Source organism: Crocodylus porosus, unplaced genomic scaffold, assembly GCF_001723895.1.
Source record: "Crocodylus porosus isolate Cpor-Errol unplaced genomic scaffold, CroPor_comp1, whole genome shotgun sequence".
In the NCBI taxonomy this organism is placed as follows: Eukaryota; Metazoa; Chordata; order Crocodylia; family Crocodylidae; genus Crocodylus; species Crocodylus porosus.
The window spans coordinates 130,919,127-130,934,250 of NW_017728931.1; the positions used below are offsets into that span (position 1 = coordinate 130,919,127).

Below are 15,124 nucleotides of genomic sequence, written 5' to 3' on the forward strand. Positions count from 1 at the left end.
TCACTGATAAAGATATTGAACAGCACCAACCCACGGACCAAGCCTTGGGGGACCCCACTACCCACATCTTTCAAGGTTGATACCGACCCATCCACCACCACTCTCTGGGTACAACCCTTAAGCCCATTTACCACTCACATGACTGTGTAATCATCTATGGCACAGCCGTTCAATTTGTTTATAAGAATAGGATGGGATACTGTATCAAAGGCCTTCTTAAGGTCCAAATAAATGACATCTACCTTGACTCCTACATCTAAGCATTTAGTGGCCTGGTCATAGAAAGAAACAAAGTTAGTCAGACAGGATCAACCTACTATGAACCCGTGCTGGCTGCCCTGCAGCATCATTGGGGGGTCCCTACAAACGCATTGGGGAGGGAGTGGTCAGGGGAATAGGGGACACTGTTCACCAGGGAGCCCCTCAGAGTTACCAGAAATAATGGCCACAAACTGAAGGACAACAGATTTAGATTGGACATCAAGAAGAAATTCTTTATGGTAATGGTTGCCAAAATATGGAATGGGCTTCCAAGGGAGGTGGTACTTTCCCCTACCTTGGCAGTGTTCAAGAGGACATTAGACAAGCATCTGGTCAAGGTTACTTAACCCCAGCACTCTTTCGTGCCTGGAGCAGGGGGTTGGACCCAATGATCTACCAGGTACCTTCCAACTCTAGAAATCTATGAAATTTATGGAATCATATTACCCACTGGACAAATATCATCCTTGATAATTTGTCAAGGGTTTTCCTAAGGAGAGAGGTGATACTAAGCAGTTTATAGCTACCCAGATCCTTCTTTCTCCCTGTCTTGAAAATAGGGACCACATTGGCCCTTTTCCAATCCTTTAGGACCTCACCAGAGCACCACGAGTTTGTGCACACTGAACTGGTTTATGTGCACTGAACTTCTTTTCTGTTAGAGGTTTAAACAAGTTTCTGATCACTTAAACCAGTTTATGTGTAATGTCTGTTCCTAGCCATGGAGGTCTCAACATGTCATGATTTCTACCTCAGATTTAATCATACATAAAACTGAAATAAAAAAAAAATGCTACAAAATGAGGTCCAATGATTTCCATTTTTTCTGCTTTTCATAGATCAGATGCTGATATAATGTAAACCAATATCAATTTTAAAAAGACTTCAGTGAACTTACTCTTGGCATGTATGTGAACATAATATTATCCTCATCTATTGCTTTTAGGAGAAAGCTACATATAAAAACTAGGGAAAACAATACCACATTTGACAAGATTCTCACCTCTTTTGCACGAATGCATATCTTTCCCTGCCATAACTTGAACAGAGCCCAAACGGAGCAGAATCTTTCAGAGAGGAGGATACTATTTGTAATGACACCAAAAGCCAAAGTGTGACATCTGAATAGGGCGTTGGATGTTTGCACTGTAATTTATGGCAACAATGTTAAGGAAAAGAATGGTGCATTCTCTTCAACCTAAAATTCCACTGTCATTCTACTTAGATAAGACATTCTTTATGTATTATCCTGATCTGTTGCTTTTGTGTTGCTATGCAGGGTTTAAAGGTTGCTGTCTTTCACCATAGAGGTAGCTGAATTTGAACGACAGATGAAATCATTCCCCCATGCAAGGCATTGGGGTGGAAGGGAAATTCAATATATGTGGAACCAATGTCTCTAAGAGATGCAATCTTAACAATGAACCTGCTTCCCTTTTCTAAAGAACCACGATTCTTATTATGTATGTTGGGACTGGCAAGCTAACAAGCTAACCTACCTGTTGGGAAAGGTGAATCCATGCTTCAAATAATGCCCTGGTTCCAATTTTCTTTTTAGGCCCTTCTATATTAAAAAAGATTCATAAGAAAGCAAAGTGACCCAGGATAGTTTCACTGCCCCTCAGGATTTTGTCATAGCCTCTGTATCCAAAGTCCTTGAAATGTTTTCTTAGAAACTTTCTCAATTGTCTCTTCTGGTCTTTGGCACTGTGAAGCCTTCTATCCTTACTGATACAATGAACCCTGGCTCTGCCCAAGAGGTAGGAAAACTTTATACATGTTTCTGTAACACATGAGACTGGGCTTATGTATGTGGCCAGGACAAAACACAACCTTAGTGGGTATAAGGGCCCAAACAGGCACATCGGGCTGTGTGTATGCACCTCAACAGAACCAAAGCCTCGTTATTCATCTAGCAAAACACCCATGGTGTACAAGCCCAGTTCAGTCCAGATTTAGACATAATTCCCCTGATTTAAATAAAAAAAAAGGTCTCAGAGACAATGGGCCATTATCATGTGCACGCATGGTTGTTTGTGGGGGGGGGTTGTTTGTTGGTTTTTACTACCAACATGTGAGTTGAGGTCTTTCCAAAAATGGAAGGAGTCAAGTCAAAAGATTATCAATCCACATGATACCTTTAAAAATGCACCCGGTATTGACAAAAAATAACTGCAGATTAAAGGCACCCTAAACATCAAAAACGTGCGTCTCGGTGTCAGTGCACATCATGGCAGATCAAAACAGCTTGCTCCAAAGCAGCTAGATGGGATCTGATGTGTTTATCTCCTTGGCCCACATGTGGATGCGTCTTCTAGCACTGACAGCTCCTGCAGGTTGGCAGCATTTCAAGGGTTTGTAAGCCTTCGATAGCATTCCTATTTCTGCTGAGATGGGTGGGTCTCACCGCGGATTGCTCAGTGATAATCATGCTAGCGTGAAACCCTGCTTGTACTGCTGAGGGCTGTTGTTTGTAAGCACCACTTTAAGAAAAGCACAGAAATTCCTATGTTACCTTTTTAAAAAAATCTATAGGGCTGATCAAAATACATTTTTAATTTAAAAATATATAGATATATAGATTTAGATTTAAAATAATAGAACGGTTTATAGAAAGTGTTATAGAAAGCTAATAACAAATTATTAGCAATTCAGTAAATACAAGTACTGAAGTCATCATTTCAGCAGGAACTCTGGATATCACATCTCTATAGAGGCTCTTTTCCCACCTCTTCATGCTTGTAGGAAGCGTAGCCATGCCCTTAGTTCTGTGCAAAACCCTGCTGTTTTGTCACCCTCGCGCTATCTCAGTTATAACATGCAAGTCATCGTGTATGCTGTTTGTAGCTGGAACACTGGAGCAACCTGTTCTTTTAAGCTTTCTTCTGATCATTTTACTATCAGTCTCCGTGTTTTGCACAGAAAAGTATCGCAGGTTTCCTTGTGTGTCACAGTTTGCACTATTTGTCACATGTTTTGGTTCTTTGAATAAAAACCACTGGGATACATATTTGTCTGATCTTCTACAGAAAATCTCTATGGAGGGTGGCAAAAAAACCCTTAACATAGATTTGCATCAATTAAAATGAGACAGAATATTCTGTCCCTGCTACAGAAAGACATTTACCATTCCTTATTACATTCTATACGTAACTACAATTCTTTGTATAAAATCTGAATAAAATGTTCCCAAATGTTAATGGTTTTCATTCCTAGTAAATTTAGAGATTTTTCCCTCCAACATACAACAGAAATTATTGCTGGGGCAGGGGATTATACTCTGCATGTACTGCACTGAAAGCTGGGGAATTTCTTCAAGTAAGTCCCAGTTGTCATAGTAATGAATGCGAGTTTTCAAGCAACATCCACAATTATATAAACTAATTTGAGTAAAAGTTATAAGCATTGAAGGAACTGTAGACTCAACATTAACCTGCCCCTCCCCCCAGGTGCTAAAATCATGATACCACAGGAAATAAAAGAATACAAGTTATAAATTATATATAAAAATAATACCCTGAATTTCCCAGTACCTAAATGTTTCCCAGTATTTTGGTTTGTCACATTCAGATATATCCTATGCTGCAAGAAGGAAGTTGTTAAAAGATACTCTTAAAGGGAAAAAAGGATCCCTGCTTTTGAGGTTCCTTTAAATGCTCTTCCAGAAATGCTGTAATGTGTATGGCCAGACTCTGCAGTAGTATTTGACAAGTGAATAGGTATCCAAAAGGGGATTCAGAGAGTGTATAAGGCAATATTCAGATCAAGCCATTTAGGGGTAACAGCACTGCTATAATAAAATTATCCCCTGAAACCGAATAAAAGGCTCAGCAGACAGCCCTGATCTACTCAATATATAATGCTCAGCACAGTTCATATTTATTTTTGTTTAAAAAGAATGAAAACCATGCATTAGTTACACAAACTTTCCTTCTGGTTTTCAAACCTCTTGCGCCCATCTCAGGACCCTGAAGCATAATATCCTTAAAGCATCCTTTCTTAAAGTCATTAGTAGCTGAATCATTTACCCAAAGAAATTTAATATTCTAATTTATTACTGCTATCCATAATGGCCACCTATAGTACAATATATTTTTTCAGATGACTCCTATTCCAAAGAGCACAAAGGACACACTTCAAATCCTTGTAGATCCAACATGTGTGGTTTCCTCACACAGGGAAGGCCTGGAACTGAGCCGAGTGGCACAGAGCCAATCTAAACCATGGTCAGTCTAAACACAGCACAGACAAGCACTACTTTCTGACACTCACTTGCTACTGGAGAGTACCCTTTAGCACTGAAAACTTTTAAGTGAGTATGATATATATGAGTTCTCTCTTTCCCCTTATCATTGCATGTGTGTATGTATATATCTATAATCGCAGACATAGGAATACGCATACGTGTGCACATGCGCGCGCGCGCACACACACACACAGTTGTTAGAGTGCTTGTCACATAAGATTATCAATATTAGCATCCCGTTTGTCTGACAAAATTAGGTGCCTAGAACTAGACAGTTACATTGATGTATACCTCAACAATCATGATAATTGAGACAATGATAATTGTCTCCGTAATTTCAGCTGTATTCAGCTCTGTGTATAGAAACAAAATTCCCACTGAAGTTGGGGGGGGGGGGACACTTCCTGAAGTGCTCAGAACCTGAATTTTAAAGTAATTAGCATATGGAGCATTGCAGAAGTCAAAATCAAGAACTGGGTGTTTTTAAATATATATATATAATTGCCCTTTTTGTTTTGTTTTAATCAATTATATAGTTTAGCTAAAGAACAAACTTGAGCTGTAAGACTGAAGGTCTAATCCTGAAACGTACTGAATAACTCAATTACCTTTAAAAAGAATGGGAGGGAGCCCAACTAGGCAGAAAAAAGCTGTCTTTGTTACAAGAAAAAATATTTTGGTTTTCTCCCTCTCTAGATGCTCCTGCCAGAAACTCAACCTGGGACCTGAAAATCTAGTTTAGGAATAACTATGTTAAAGATACCATTTTTATACTGTAGCTTTTCTGAATATGCTACTGTATTTCCAGATGAAAACTGACTGCTTGGAAAGTATACAAGGAAAGAAGCTTCCTGCAGTGTTTGTAAGCTGAATTTAAAGACACTAACTCTTTTTTTTTTTTTTTTTTTTTGCAATGAGCTCATAGTTTCCACTTACACATATGAAGCCAAAGTCTTTTCTGTTACACCTGTTAATTCCATTGACTTCAGGCAAACTGATCTGTATTCAGTGACACTAGTATATGACAGCAACATTTAACCATTTAAAAACTGCTGATTATAAAGAAATGTATGCAACACAACTAAGGATTTAATTTTACTAAATATCTGTCACAAACAAAATGCAGTTTTTGCAAGGGTTCTTGGCCAAGCAGCTGGTTTTTGTATGTAATGGCCAAAAGAGTTTGTCTAAGCATCAAAATATCATCCCCAAGAGAAATACTGACGTTTAAGAACTGCTTTCCATCTATAAGGTATGGTCTAAATGTAACAAGCCTAGTGCAGTTAAACTGAGACTTAACAAGACCTAATACATGTTTTACATAGGCAGTAATTCCAATTATTAACAGAATTGAGAATATTTAGAACAGCAAAGTAGCATATCCATCCTCTAAATTCTGCATGAAGACACACCCATGGGATCTCTATGAAGAAAACTAGCCACGGTTATCTTCATTAGATTAGGGCTGTCATGATAACAGAGGATATAAAAAACAAATATTCTGAGATATATCCTTGCCTTTGTGTTGATATTTTGGTTTCATGCAGTGCAGAACCCCTACAGGTATTTGACATATTACATTACTTTATTCCTATAAGAGGTCACATATACTGACAAACTCAGTTTATTAAAGAAAGCGATTGTAACAACAGGAGGTAAAATTATTAAGTCTTGTTACAACACGCGCACAATGCTTTTGCCATGCAGCTAGTGAAGCAAAAAGGAGTAAGGGAGGGGCTGAAAACAAACTTATCAGATGAACTGTGTGGAAAACACACTGACCTTCTTTACATTTTTGTTTAAATCAACCAAGCTGAGCAGGAAGATGTGGTCTTTAGCTCCGATTAGCAGCCGACCCCTCTCCTCATCTAGCAGCAGGGTTCGAAAATCAAGCCCCTCCACTGAGCCCAGGAATGGGATGCAGCTGTTTGAGAGCAGCAAGTCTGTGGGAAAATGAAGAAAATCTTTATAATCAAAATGTTTACATATGACTCATCGGTGTCTTTTGTAAATATATGCACCCAGCATGGAGTTTGCCTGTGAGATAACTGCAACATATGCCACATCTTTCTGGAGCCATAAGATAGGTTTTGTTAAAATTTCAGCAACCTTTTCCTTTGCTTTAAATAGGGGGATATTTGTTTGCACCAAATGTTTGCATTACCGAAACCTTGTTAATAAATATAATCAAAAATATTAATGGAATCAAAACTTTTGGGAGGAATTGGAAATATGATGACAGAAAGCTGAAAGAAATTGCTACAATCTTTTTTCTTGTTGTAAGAAAATATGATCAAATAATGAATTATTTTTACATATGGATATCACAAATTTGGATATCAATTTAGTGAAGGATCAAGACCCATTGTGCTAGGTGCAATACAAATAATGGTGTATAAAATCCACAGAAAAATGATGCAGGAAGCAACAGGTGGATACACTGAACAAACAAGGACGGAGGATCTGTTAGGATGAGGTAACTGTAACCTTTAATAGGATTTAGTATAAAAGAAATCTCAGTTCACCATTTGGCTAACCAATACCAGGTGCCTGCCGATTTATAGGATAACAGGCTCAGATGTGCCTCATAGGATACATATACACAGCACTAAGGACCACCATGGAGGGATATATCAATGAGATAGCTCTGAACAAGCTAATTCTAGAATTGGAAACGTTATAGGTACATTTGCGCATTAAGCTAATTATCTCTCATAACAAGGAAGGTATATTAGTCTGGGCTAACTTAGGTAGGCTAACATAGCCACATTGCTTCCAGGGCCCAAACTAGTTGTCTCTATTGCACTAGATTGTGGCATATAGGAAATACCATAAAGCACAGCCCTGCAGTAGAAAGCAATCCAGAGGCATGCTCTCCCAGAACATACATGAGGCAACATGCATACAATATGCCTCAGCCAAGCACAATACCTCCAGGGCTCCTGAGGAAGTTCAGTCAATATCCTCCCCTTGAAGTATCAGCAGGGTATGCTATTCCCAGTGTGGGATCACAGAAAATTAGTGTTGGAAGGGACCTCAGATGGTCATCTAGTCTAACCCCCTGCTCAAAGCAGGGCCATCCTCAACTAGATCATCCTACCCAAAGCTTTGTCTAGCTGGGTCTTAAATACCTCCAAGGATTGATATTCCATCACCTCTCTGGGTAACCTATTTCTCCATCCACTTACCATGGGCAAGGCCCACCTGGCTAACTAGTAGCCCCATTTTACATGGGCTAATGGATGAATGCAACAACTAAATTCTTGGGACAACTAATGAAAAAAAACAGGATAGGAGTGCTGTGTGGGTCAAAGGGTCAATAAGTGAAAATAAGTGTGCCCGAGGGGGACACAGAACAGAGCTTCCTGGGCCACCCCCACCAGTACTCAAAGGCATCCAAGGAGCCAGTGGATGCTGCCCACTGGTTCTCTCCCTGGAAACATGCATGGACATGTGACAGGAAAGTGGCCCCGCAGTCTCTGGGCACCTTCCCAGCCAAAGCCTCCTTCCTGGTCAAGTACAAGGCCCACTTGGCCAGAGGGCTAGGAGTAGGTTGATCAGGAAGTCCCGGACTTGGTGGGGCGGGGGTGACCAAAAGCAAAAAGGTGGGGGGCAAAATTCAACCAGAATCTCAGGAGGAGGTGTTCTGGAGGTGGAGGGGTTGCAGCCTGGCACACTCCAGGGTTTCCCTCTGCCCATTCTCTGCATAACCTGTTCCAGTGTTTACTACCCTCCTAGTAAGAAAATCCTTCCTAATAACTAGTCTAAAATTCCCTTGCCACAATTTGAGACCATTGCTCCTTGTTCTATCATCTGCACCACTGAGCACAGTCTAGCTCCATCCTTTTTAGAACCACCCTCCCTGCCCCTCCCCCACTTTCAGGTAGCTGAAGACTTAAATCCCCTTGCAGTCCCTTCTTCTGTAGACTAAATAAGCCCAGTTCCCTCAGCCTGTCCTCATAAGTCATGTCCCCAGTTCCCTCACCATTTTTGTCACCCTCTACTGGATTCTCTCCAATTTGTCCACATCCTTTCTGTAGTGGGTGGCCCATGACCACACTCTACCAATGAAGCCCAGGATGCTGCTAGCCTTCATGGCAACAAGTACACAATGTTCATTCATATTCAGCTAATTGTTCACTGTAACCCTCAGGTCCTTTTCTGCAGAGCTGCTTCCCAGCCAGTCAGTCCCCAGCCTGTACTGAGGCATGGGGTTGTTCTGTCCTAAGTACAGGACTTTGTACTTGTCCTTGTTGAACCTCATGATATTTTTTTTGGCACAGTCCTCTAATTTGTCTAGGTCACTCTGAATCCCAGCCCTACCCTGCAATGTATCTACTATTCCCCCCAGCTTGGTGTCATTTGCAAACTTGCTGATGGTGCACTCTATGCCATCTTCCAGGATGCTGATGAAGACTTTGAACAAGACTGGCCCCAGGATCAACTCTGGGGCCGTCCACTTAATACTGGCTGCCAACTAGATGTCAAGCCTTTGCTTACTACCCTCTGAGCCCAATGATCTACCCAGTTCTCTGTCCACCTTACTGTCCATTTATCCAACCTGTACTTCCTGAGCTTGCTTGTGAGAATGCTGTGGGAGACAGTATCAAGAGCCATTCTAAAATCAAGGTACACCATATCCACCCCTCTCCTTGCATCTACAGGGCCAGTCATCTCATCATAGAAGGCAATCAGGTTGGCCAGGCATGACTTGCCCCTGGTGAATCCACATTAACTGTTCCTAATCATCCTTTTCTCCAAGTGCTTAAACATGGATTCCTTGAGGATCTGCTCCATGATTTTTCCAGGGACTGAGGTGAGGCTGACTGGTCTGTAGTTCCCTGGATCCTCCTTTTTCTCTTTCTTATATAGAGGCAGTATGTTTGCCCTTTTCCAATCATCTGGGACCTCTCCTGATCACCATGAGTTCTCAAAGATGATGGCCAGTTGCTCTGCAATCTCAACAGCCAACTCCCTTAGTACCCTTGGGTGCATCCCGTCTGACCCCATGGACTTGTGCATGTCCAGCTTTTCTAAATAATCCTTAACTTGTTCTTTCATCACTCTTGGCTGCCCACCTCCTCCCCAAACTGTGCTGTCCAGTACAGTAGTCTGGGAGCTGACTTTGCCTATGGAGACTGAGACAAAATACGCATTGAGCACTTCACCCTTTTCTGTATCCTCTGTCACAATGTTGCCTCCCCCATTCAGTAAGGAACCCACACTTTCCCTGATCATCCTCTTGCTACCAACTTACTATACAACATACCAATATACAACAAACCCTTTTTGTTACCTTCATGTCCCTTGTTAGCTGTAACTTCAATTATGGTTTGACTTACTGACTTCATCCCTGCATGTCCAAGGAATGCCCTTATACATCTCCCTACTGACAGCCTGTCAGCAAGGTTGGTGAGGCTATAGCTATACCATTTTTGTGCTCACTCCATGCAATCTAATACTCATTTTTAAATTGACTACTGTATTGATCAGCCATGGGGAAATCCGCAACCTTGCCCAAAAATGATTTTTGGTCTAGGTCTCCTCTACAAGTGTTCACATTAAGGAAGCCAGCATATATCAAAACTACACTCACCCCATTCATCCATCCATTTTCTGCCTGGCATGTCTCACCAATACCATCCTCCTCAACAACATGGATCCATTCTCAGATTCTGAAAGTGGACTTATTAAAGCAATTACTAAAGCTTTTATGAATTTATTATGATGTGAACAACATGCAGTCTGACTTCCCATTTACATGACAGACAGCCTTAAGGCCCATGAAGTTTGATGAAAAGGTGCTTTAACCTGTGCATAAATTATTCCACCACCAGGTGCTCTACACTAAGCCACACCCATCTGTTAAAAGAGACATGTAAATCCTTGAATATGTCTAACATGAAATTAAGCCTCTTTCCAAGTCCCTCATTTTGATAATATAATAATATATCCTTTCTTTAGATAGGTGGACTTATTCCCATACATTTATGTAACCAAGATAATGTATTTATATACCTAGCGCATGACAAAAAAAGTTATTATTTTTCAAATAGGAACTCTTCAATGAGTAAAACATCCCATAGGGTCTCTTGCACAAATATAGAGAGACAGAGCCCATCCTACAGGGTAAGCAAAAAATAAAATGTCCTTACTGGGGAAAAAGCACAAAGGAAGAAAAGAATAAAGATGTTTTTACTAATCATAGTTACTCACGATACTCTTATTACAATTGTAAATTGGCTTTGTGTCATCTGTACTTAGGAGGTTTGTGTGTTATTGTTTGGCTCAATGTTGAACTTTGATACAAACCAATCTGAAGACAAATGGTCTTGTATCTCAGCTCCTATTCCCCTAGGTGAAGTTTCTGTAGTATTATTTTGAAAAAGACTTGATTTAAACTTCAAACTAAATAAATTGGAGCAAGAACTGCCTTTACTTATATCTTTTACAGAGCTCAAAAATGTCATCAGCATGGAACAAATAAACAATATTTTAAAAGAAATGTCTGTTAACTTGGACCAAGATTACAAGAGGATAGTTTGGGATGAACACATTTTCAAGACAGAGAACTATAAACAACTGAGCACAGTCCAAACTGCTCTTTAAGATACAGTTGGCTGAAGTGTAGTCGCACCATTGCTGTAAAATGGTTATTAATCTCACCAGTAGTAGAGACAAGGCCCTGCAGCCTAAATTTCTCTACTACCTTAGTGTAGTACAGCTTTTGTGCTGAAGTTGAGGGACAGTTTTCCTTTCCAAGATTTATTTGTCCACCTCTCTTTTGTGGCAGCCAGTCACCAACACTTATTAAGAAGATGCTTTTCACATATCTGTTTTTCCATGAGGTATGGACATCTGTCTATTGGGAGGCAAAAGCTGTTCAAACTTTCATCATAACTCTTCTAAAAGTTATTTGTGGCAAATTGTGTGAATTACTGTAATGCCCCAATTCCAAGTTGGGGTTGGTGGCTACTATATTGGCTGCTACGGAAACATATAGGAATAGATTTTCTACTACTGAAAACAATGGAGCAGGAGGTTACGGCTAATTACAGAATGCTTTCTTTCACTATCTGATAATCCCTAAAGCACTGTATTCCAGATTAATGTTACTGAAATACATCAGGACCACCCAGGCTTCCACCATGGTTCTGGTCTGACTTTGCAGGGTCTGCAGCCTGTATATCCCTGCCCAGAACAGCCAGGTGGAAGAAAGCTTGTGGTGTGAGAGATGCCTCTTGGTGGACTGTCTCAGGACTTTGGTAAGAGAACTGCAGGGAGGGGTGGACTGGCTCAAAAGCATCCACAAGCATGAAGCCTTCATAAACTGAATTCACAAAATTACCTCCAGCTTCATAGAAGTTGCACATCCACAAAAAGCTTTAGAAGACACATGTGCTCCAGAAGGTAGAAGCCAACACCTTGTCACCTCTAGCAACAGATATCACTTCCCTTCTGAACCTGTGGCTATCCATATGGAGAACTGTTATGAAGCCCTGGCATTCATGTGAAAGAGCCCACTCCAGTGGCAGAAGATACCTCGATTTTAGCAAGGCTTTTGACACTGCGTGACAGTGCACCACTGGTGCCTGCAACTTTAAGGCTGAGAGCAAGCAATCAGCAGGTGTGGGACAGTCCTGATGAGGTGGCCATTCTAGATCCAGACTCACAGGGCTGAGCCAACAGTCAGCTGCAAGCAGCCAGGGAGCAACAACATCCAGCTGAGCTGCTGCTCATAACACCGTGAGGTAAGGGAGGACTATTGTGGATGGCAGGAAGTTCCTAGGGGCCAAAGCCCCAGAGAGAAGGCTATGGTCCTAAATAGAACAAGGCCCAGCCTGGGAAGGGGCTTATGGTTAGCAGGCCTACATAGGGACTAGGCAAGCTCTGGTTGTAGAAAAAGCAGGAGAGATGCCTGGGGCTCAGGTGAGATCAATTCAGAGGACAGCCAGGTTACTAAGATCTCTGGGGCTCCAAGTAAACCAAGAGTGACGGTATGGTGGGGCCCAGGAGGGGACCCCTGTTGCCTAAGGAGGTCGGCTGCTGTGGTATTGGGACCAGAACACTTTGACTGGTCAATGCAAGAGGTCCAGGACCAGAAGGCTGAAGGGAAATGAAGCCCAATGAGAGGGGAAGGCCTGGGCTATGATGAGCCATCTGACACCCTGACTAGCCTGGAGGTGGGGCCAGAGTCTAAGGAGGCTCATGGTTCCCTCAATGAGGGGGACATCACTGTCTAGGGGTAGAATGCTCAGCAAGATAGCAGGCTGTAAAAATAACTCCTATCCCAGTAAGGGTCAGACCAAGGTAGGTAGGCCTTCATGATCCCAGGTAGAACTGAAAACTGCAACCTGCCAGGGATGGGGTGGTCTGGTGGAACTGGCCTTGGTGGGAGAGTCCCCCAGAAATGCCAGGCCAGTTACCTCCCCACTGAAAGGTGAGGAGGGGTGCCTTAAAATGCCACCCCCCACATCCTGGTGGGTTACTTACACACAGGGACAGGCACAGGGACCAGGCATGCCTTCAGACACCTGAGCCCTACAGGGGTGTAAGACCCTGGAGGCCCAAGAGAAGGGGACAAGTGGGGCCCAGGCACACCTTTGGACACCTGAGCCCCACAGGGGTGTAAGATCCCAGAGCACAGGGGCAAGTGTTGAAGCCTCAGAGTAGAGGGGCAAATGTAGAAGACCCTAATGAGAGGGCATGTGAGGAAGACCCTAGTGGGAGGGCAACTAGGCTAAGGTCAGTCTATGGATGCCTGAGGTTGCAGTTGGGCCAGAGGCCAAAACCCCAGTAAGTCCTCAGATGTGGTGAGGCCAAATTCAGGTCAAAAGGGTGAGTAGTTGACCCTAAGGAGAAAGTGAGAGAGACGAGTGGCCCGGTGAAAGGTCTAGGGCTAGAGTCAGCCCAGTGTTTGGTGAACTGCCCAATTACTGTGCAGATGAGGGTTGTGGGAGAGGCCCAAAAGCTGTGTGCTGACCAGCCAAGGAATGAAGAGATAATCCTAATGACTTATGGGAGCCACTCAAGGGAGCAGAGCAGGGTGAATGTGGCCAGTGAGGGATGGCATGCAAGAGGCCTGGTGAGAGAGGGCAGAGTGGTAGAGGCCCCACTGAGAGGGGGGCAGTATGCATAAGGCCCAGAAAGGGGAAGTATGTAAGTGAACTGAGTTTGGCCGAGTCTTAAGCCTGGATGCAGTGATAGTCTGGATGCCATCTGTGAGGTATGGGCCACGGTATAGGGCTGGTAGGGAGCTGTGGATAGTGCCTCCTGGCATTGGGGCTTTAAAACGGGCAGCCTGCCATATCTATACACCAGTTTTGTGAGCATCAAACTCATGGCAGATGAGACTGGTCGGACTGCCCTACTTAGACAGCTGGGCGGGCCAATGTAACACCAGGCCCCGGGATGGCCCCCTGTCACACACTGCCACTCACAATTTTGTCATTAACAAGATAGGGAAATTCTGACTACATGAAAATACTGGAAGGTGGATACATAACTGGTTGGATCATTGCTTTCAATGAGTAGTCATCAATGGCTCAATGTCTAACTGGGAGGAGATATCAAGTGGGGCTTCTCAAGGGTCTATCATGGGTAGAAGTCATCAGAATAGAATTCATCATTGTTATCAGTAATTCAGATGATACCACTGAGTGCTTGTTTAGCTAATTTAAAGATGATACAAGGTTGGGTAGAGTTGCAGATATTCTGGAAGGTAAGTCTATGATCCAGAATGATCTGGATAGAATGAAAAAAATGGCCAATGATCAACCAAAAGAGATTCAGCAAACACAAGTGAAAAATCCTGCCCTTGGGACAGAACAATTGAATGCACAAATACAGACTGAGGAATTACTGGCTAAGCTGTAGTACTGCAGAAAATGACCCAGGGGTTACAGTAGACCATAAGCTGAATATGAGCCAACAGTGTAATGAGTTGTATTAACGCAAGTGTCACTTGGGAGTCAAAAGAAGTATTCTTCCTCTCTATTCAGCACTGCAGAGGTTTCACTTGGGGTTGTGCATGCAATTTTTGGCCCCACACTAAGAAAGATGTAGAGAATAAGACTTAGGCACAGAATAAAAACTAATTAGGGGCCTGGGAAGCAAGACTGATGAGAACAGGCTGAAGTAGCTGGGATTATTTAGTCTGGAGAAGGGAAAACTGAGAGGGGACTTGATAACAGTCTTCAAATACCTGAAAGGGTGGTTACTGAGATCTTCTCCCTGTGTCCATATGGGACAGAACTAGGAACAATTACCTCAAACTACAGAAATTCAGCTTGGAGATTAGAAAGAGCTTTCTGCTGGGAGTCAAACACTGGAACAGGCTACCTAGAGAAGTTACAAAATCTCCATCTGTGGAAAAGTTTAAGAGCAGATTGTACAGATACCTGGCTGGGATGGTTTAGTCAGGGATGATCTTGCCATGAGCAGGGGGCTGAACTAAATAAACTCATGAGGTCCCTTCCAAGCCTACCTTCCTGTGATCTTATGATATTTATACTACAGGTATAGAGTTGCTTTAATAGGGTACTACCGTGTTTCCCTGAAAATAAGACACTGTCTTATATTTATTTTTCCTCAAGAAGACACACTATGGCTTATTTT

General features: G+C 42.4%; 1 protein-coding gene across 2 annotated transcripts in view; it reads right to left on the bottom strand.

Annotated features, from left to right (window-relative positions):
* Positions 1 to 15,124, bottom strand: part of SEMA3D (semaphorin 3D) — a 199,383-nt gene that overhangs the window by 96,915 nt on the left and 87,344 nt on the right. For both annotated transcript variants that reach the window (XM_019543653.1, XM_019543652.1), the window contains one exon: positions 6,290 to 6,450. In XM_019543653.1, coding sequence (XP_019399198.1) covers positions 6,290 to 6,450 — 161 coding nt within the window. The remainder of the gene's footprint in view (positions 1 to 6,289; positions 6,451 to 15,124) is intronic.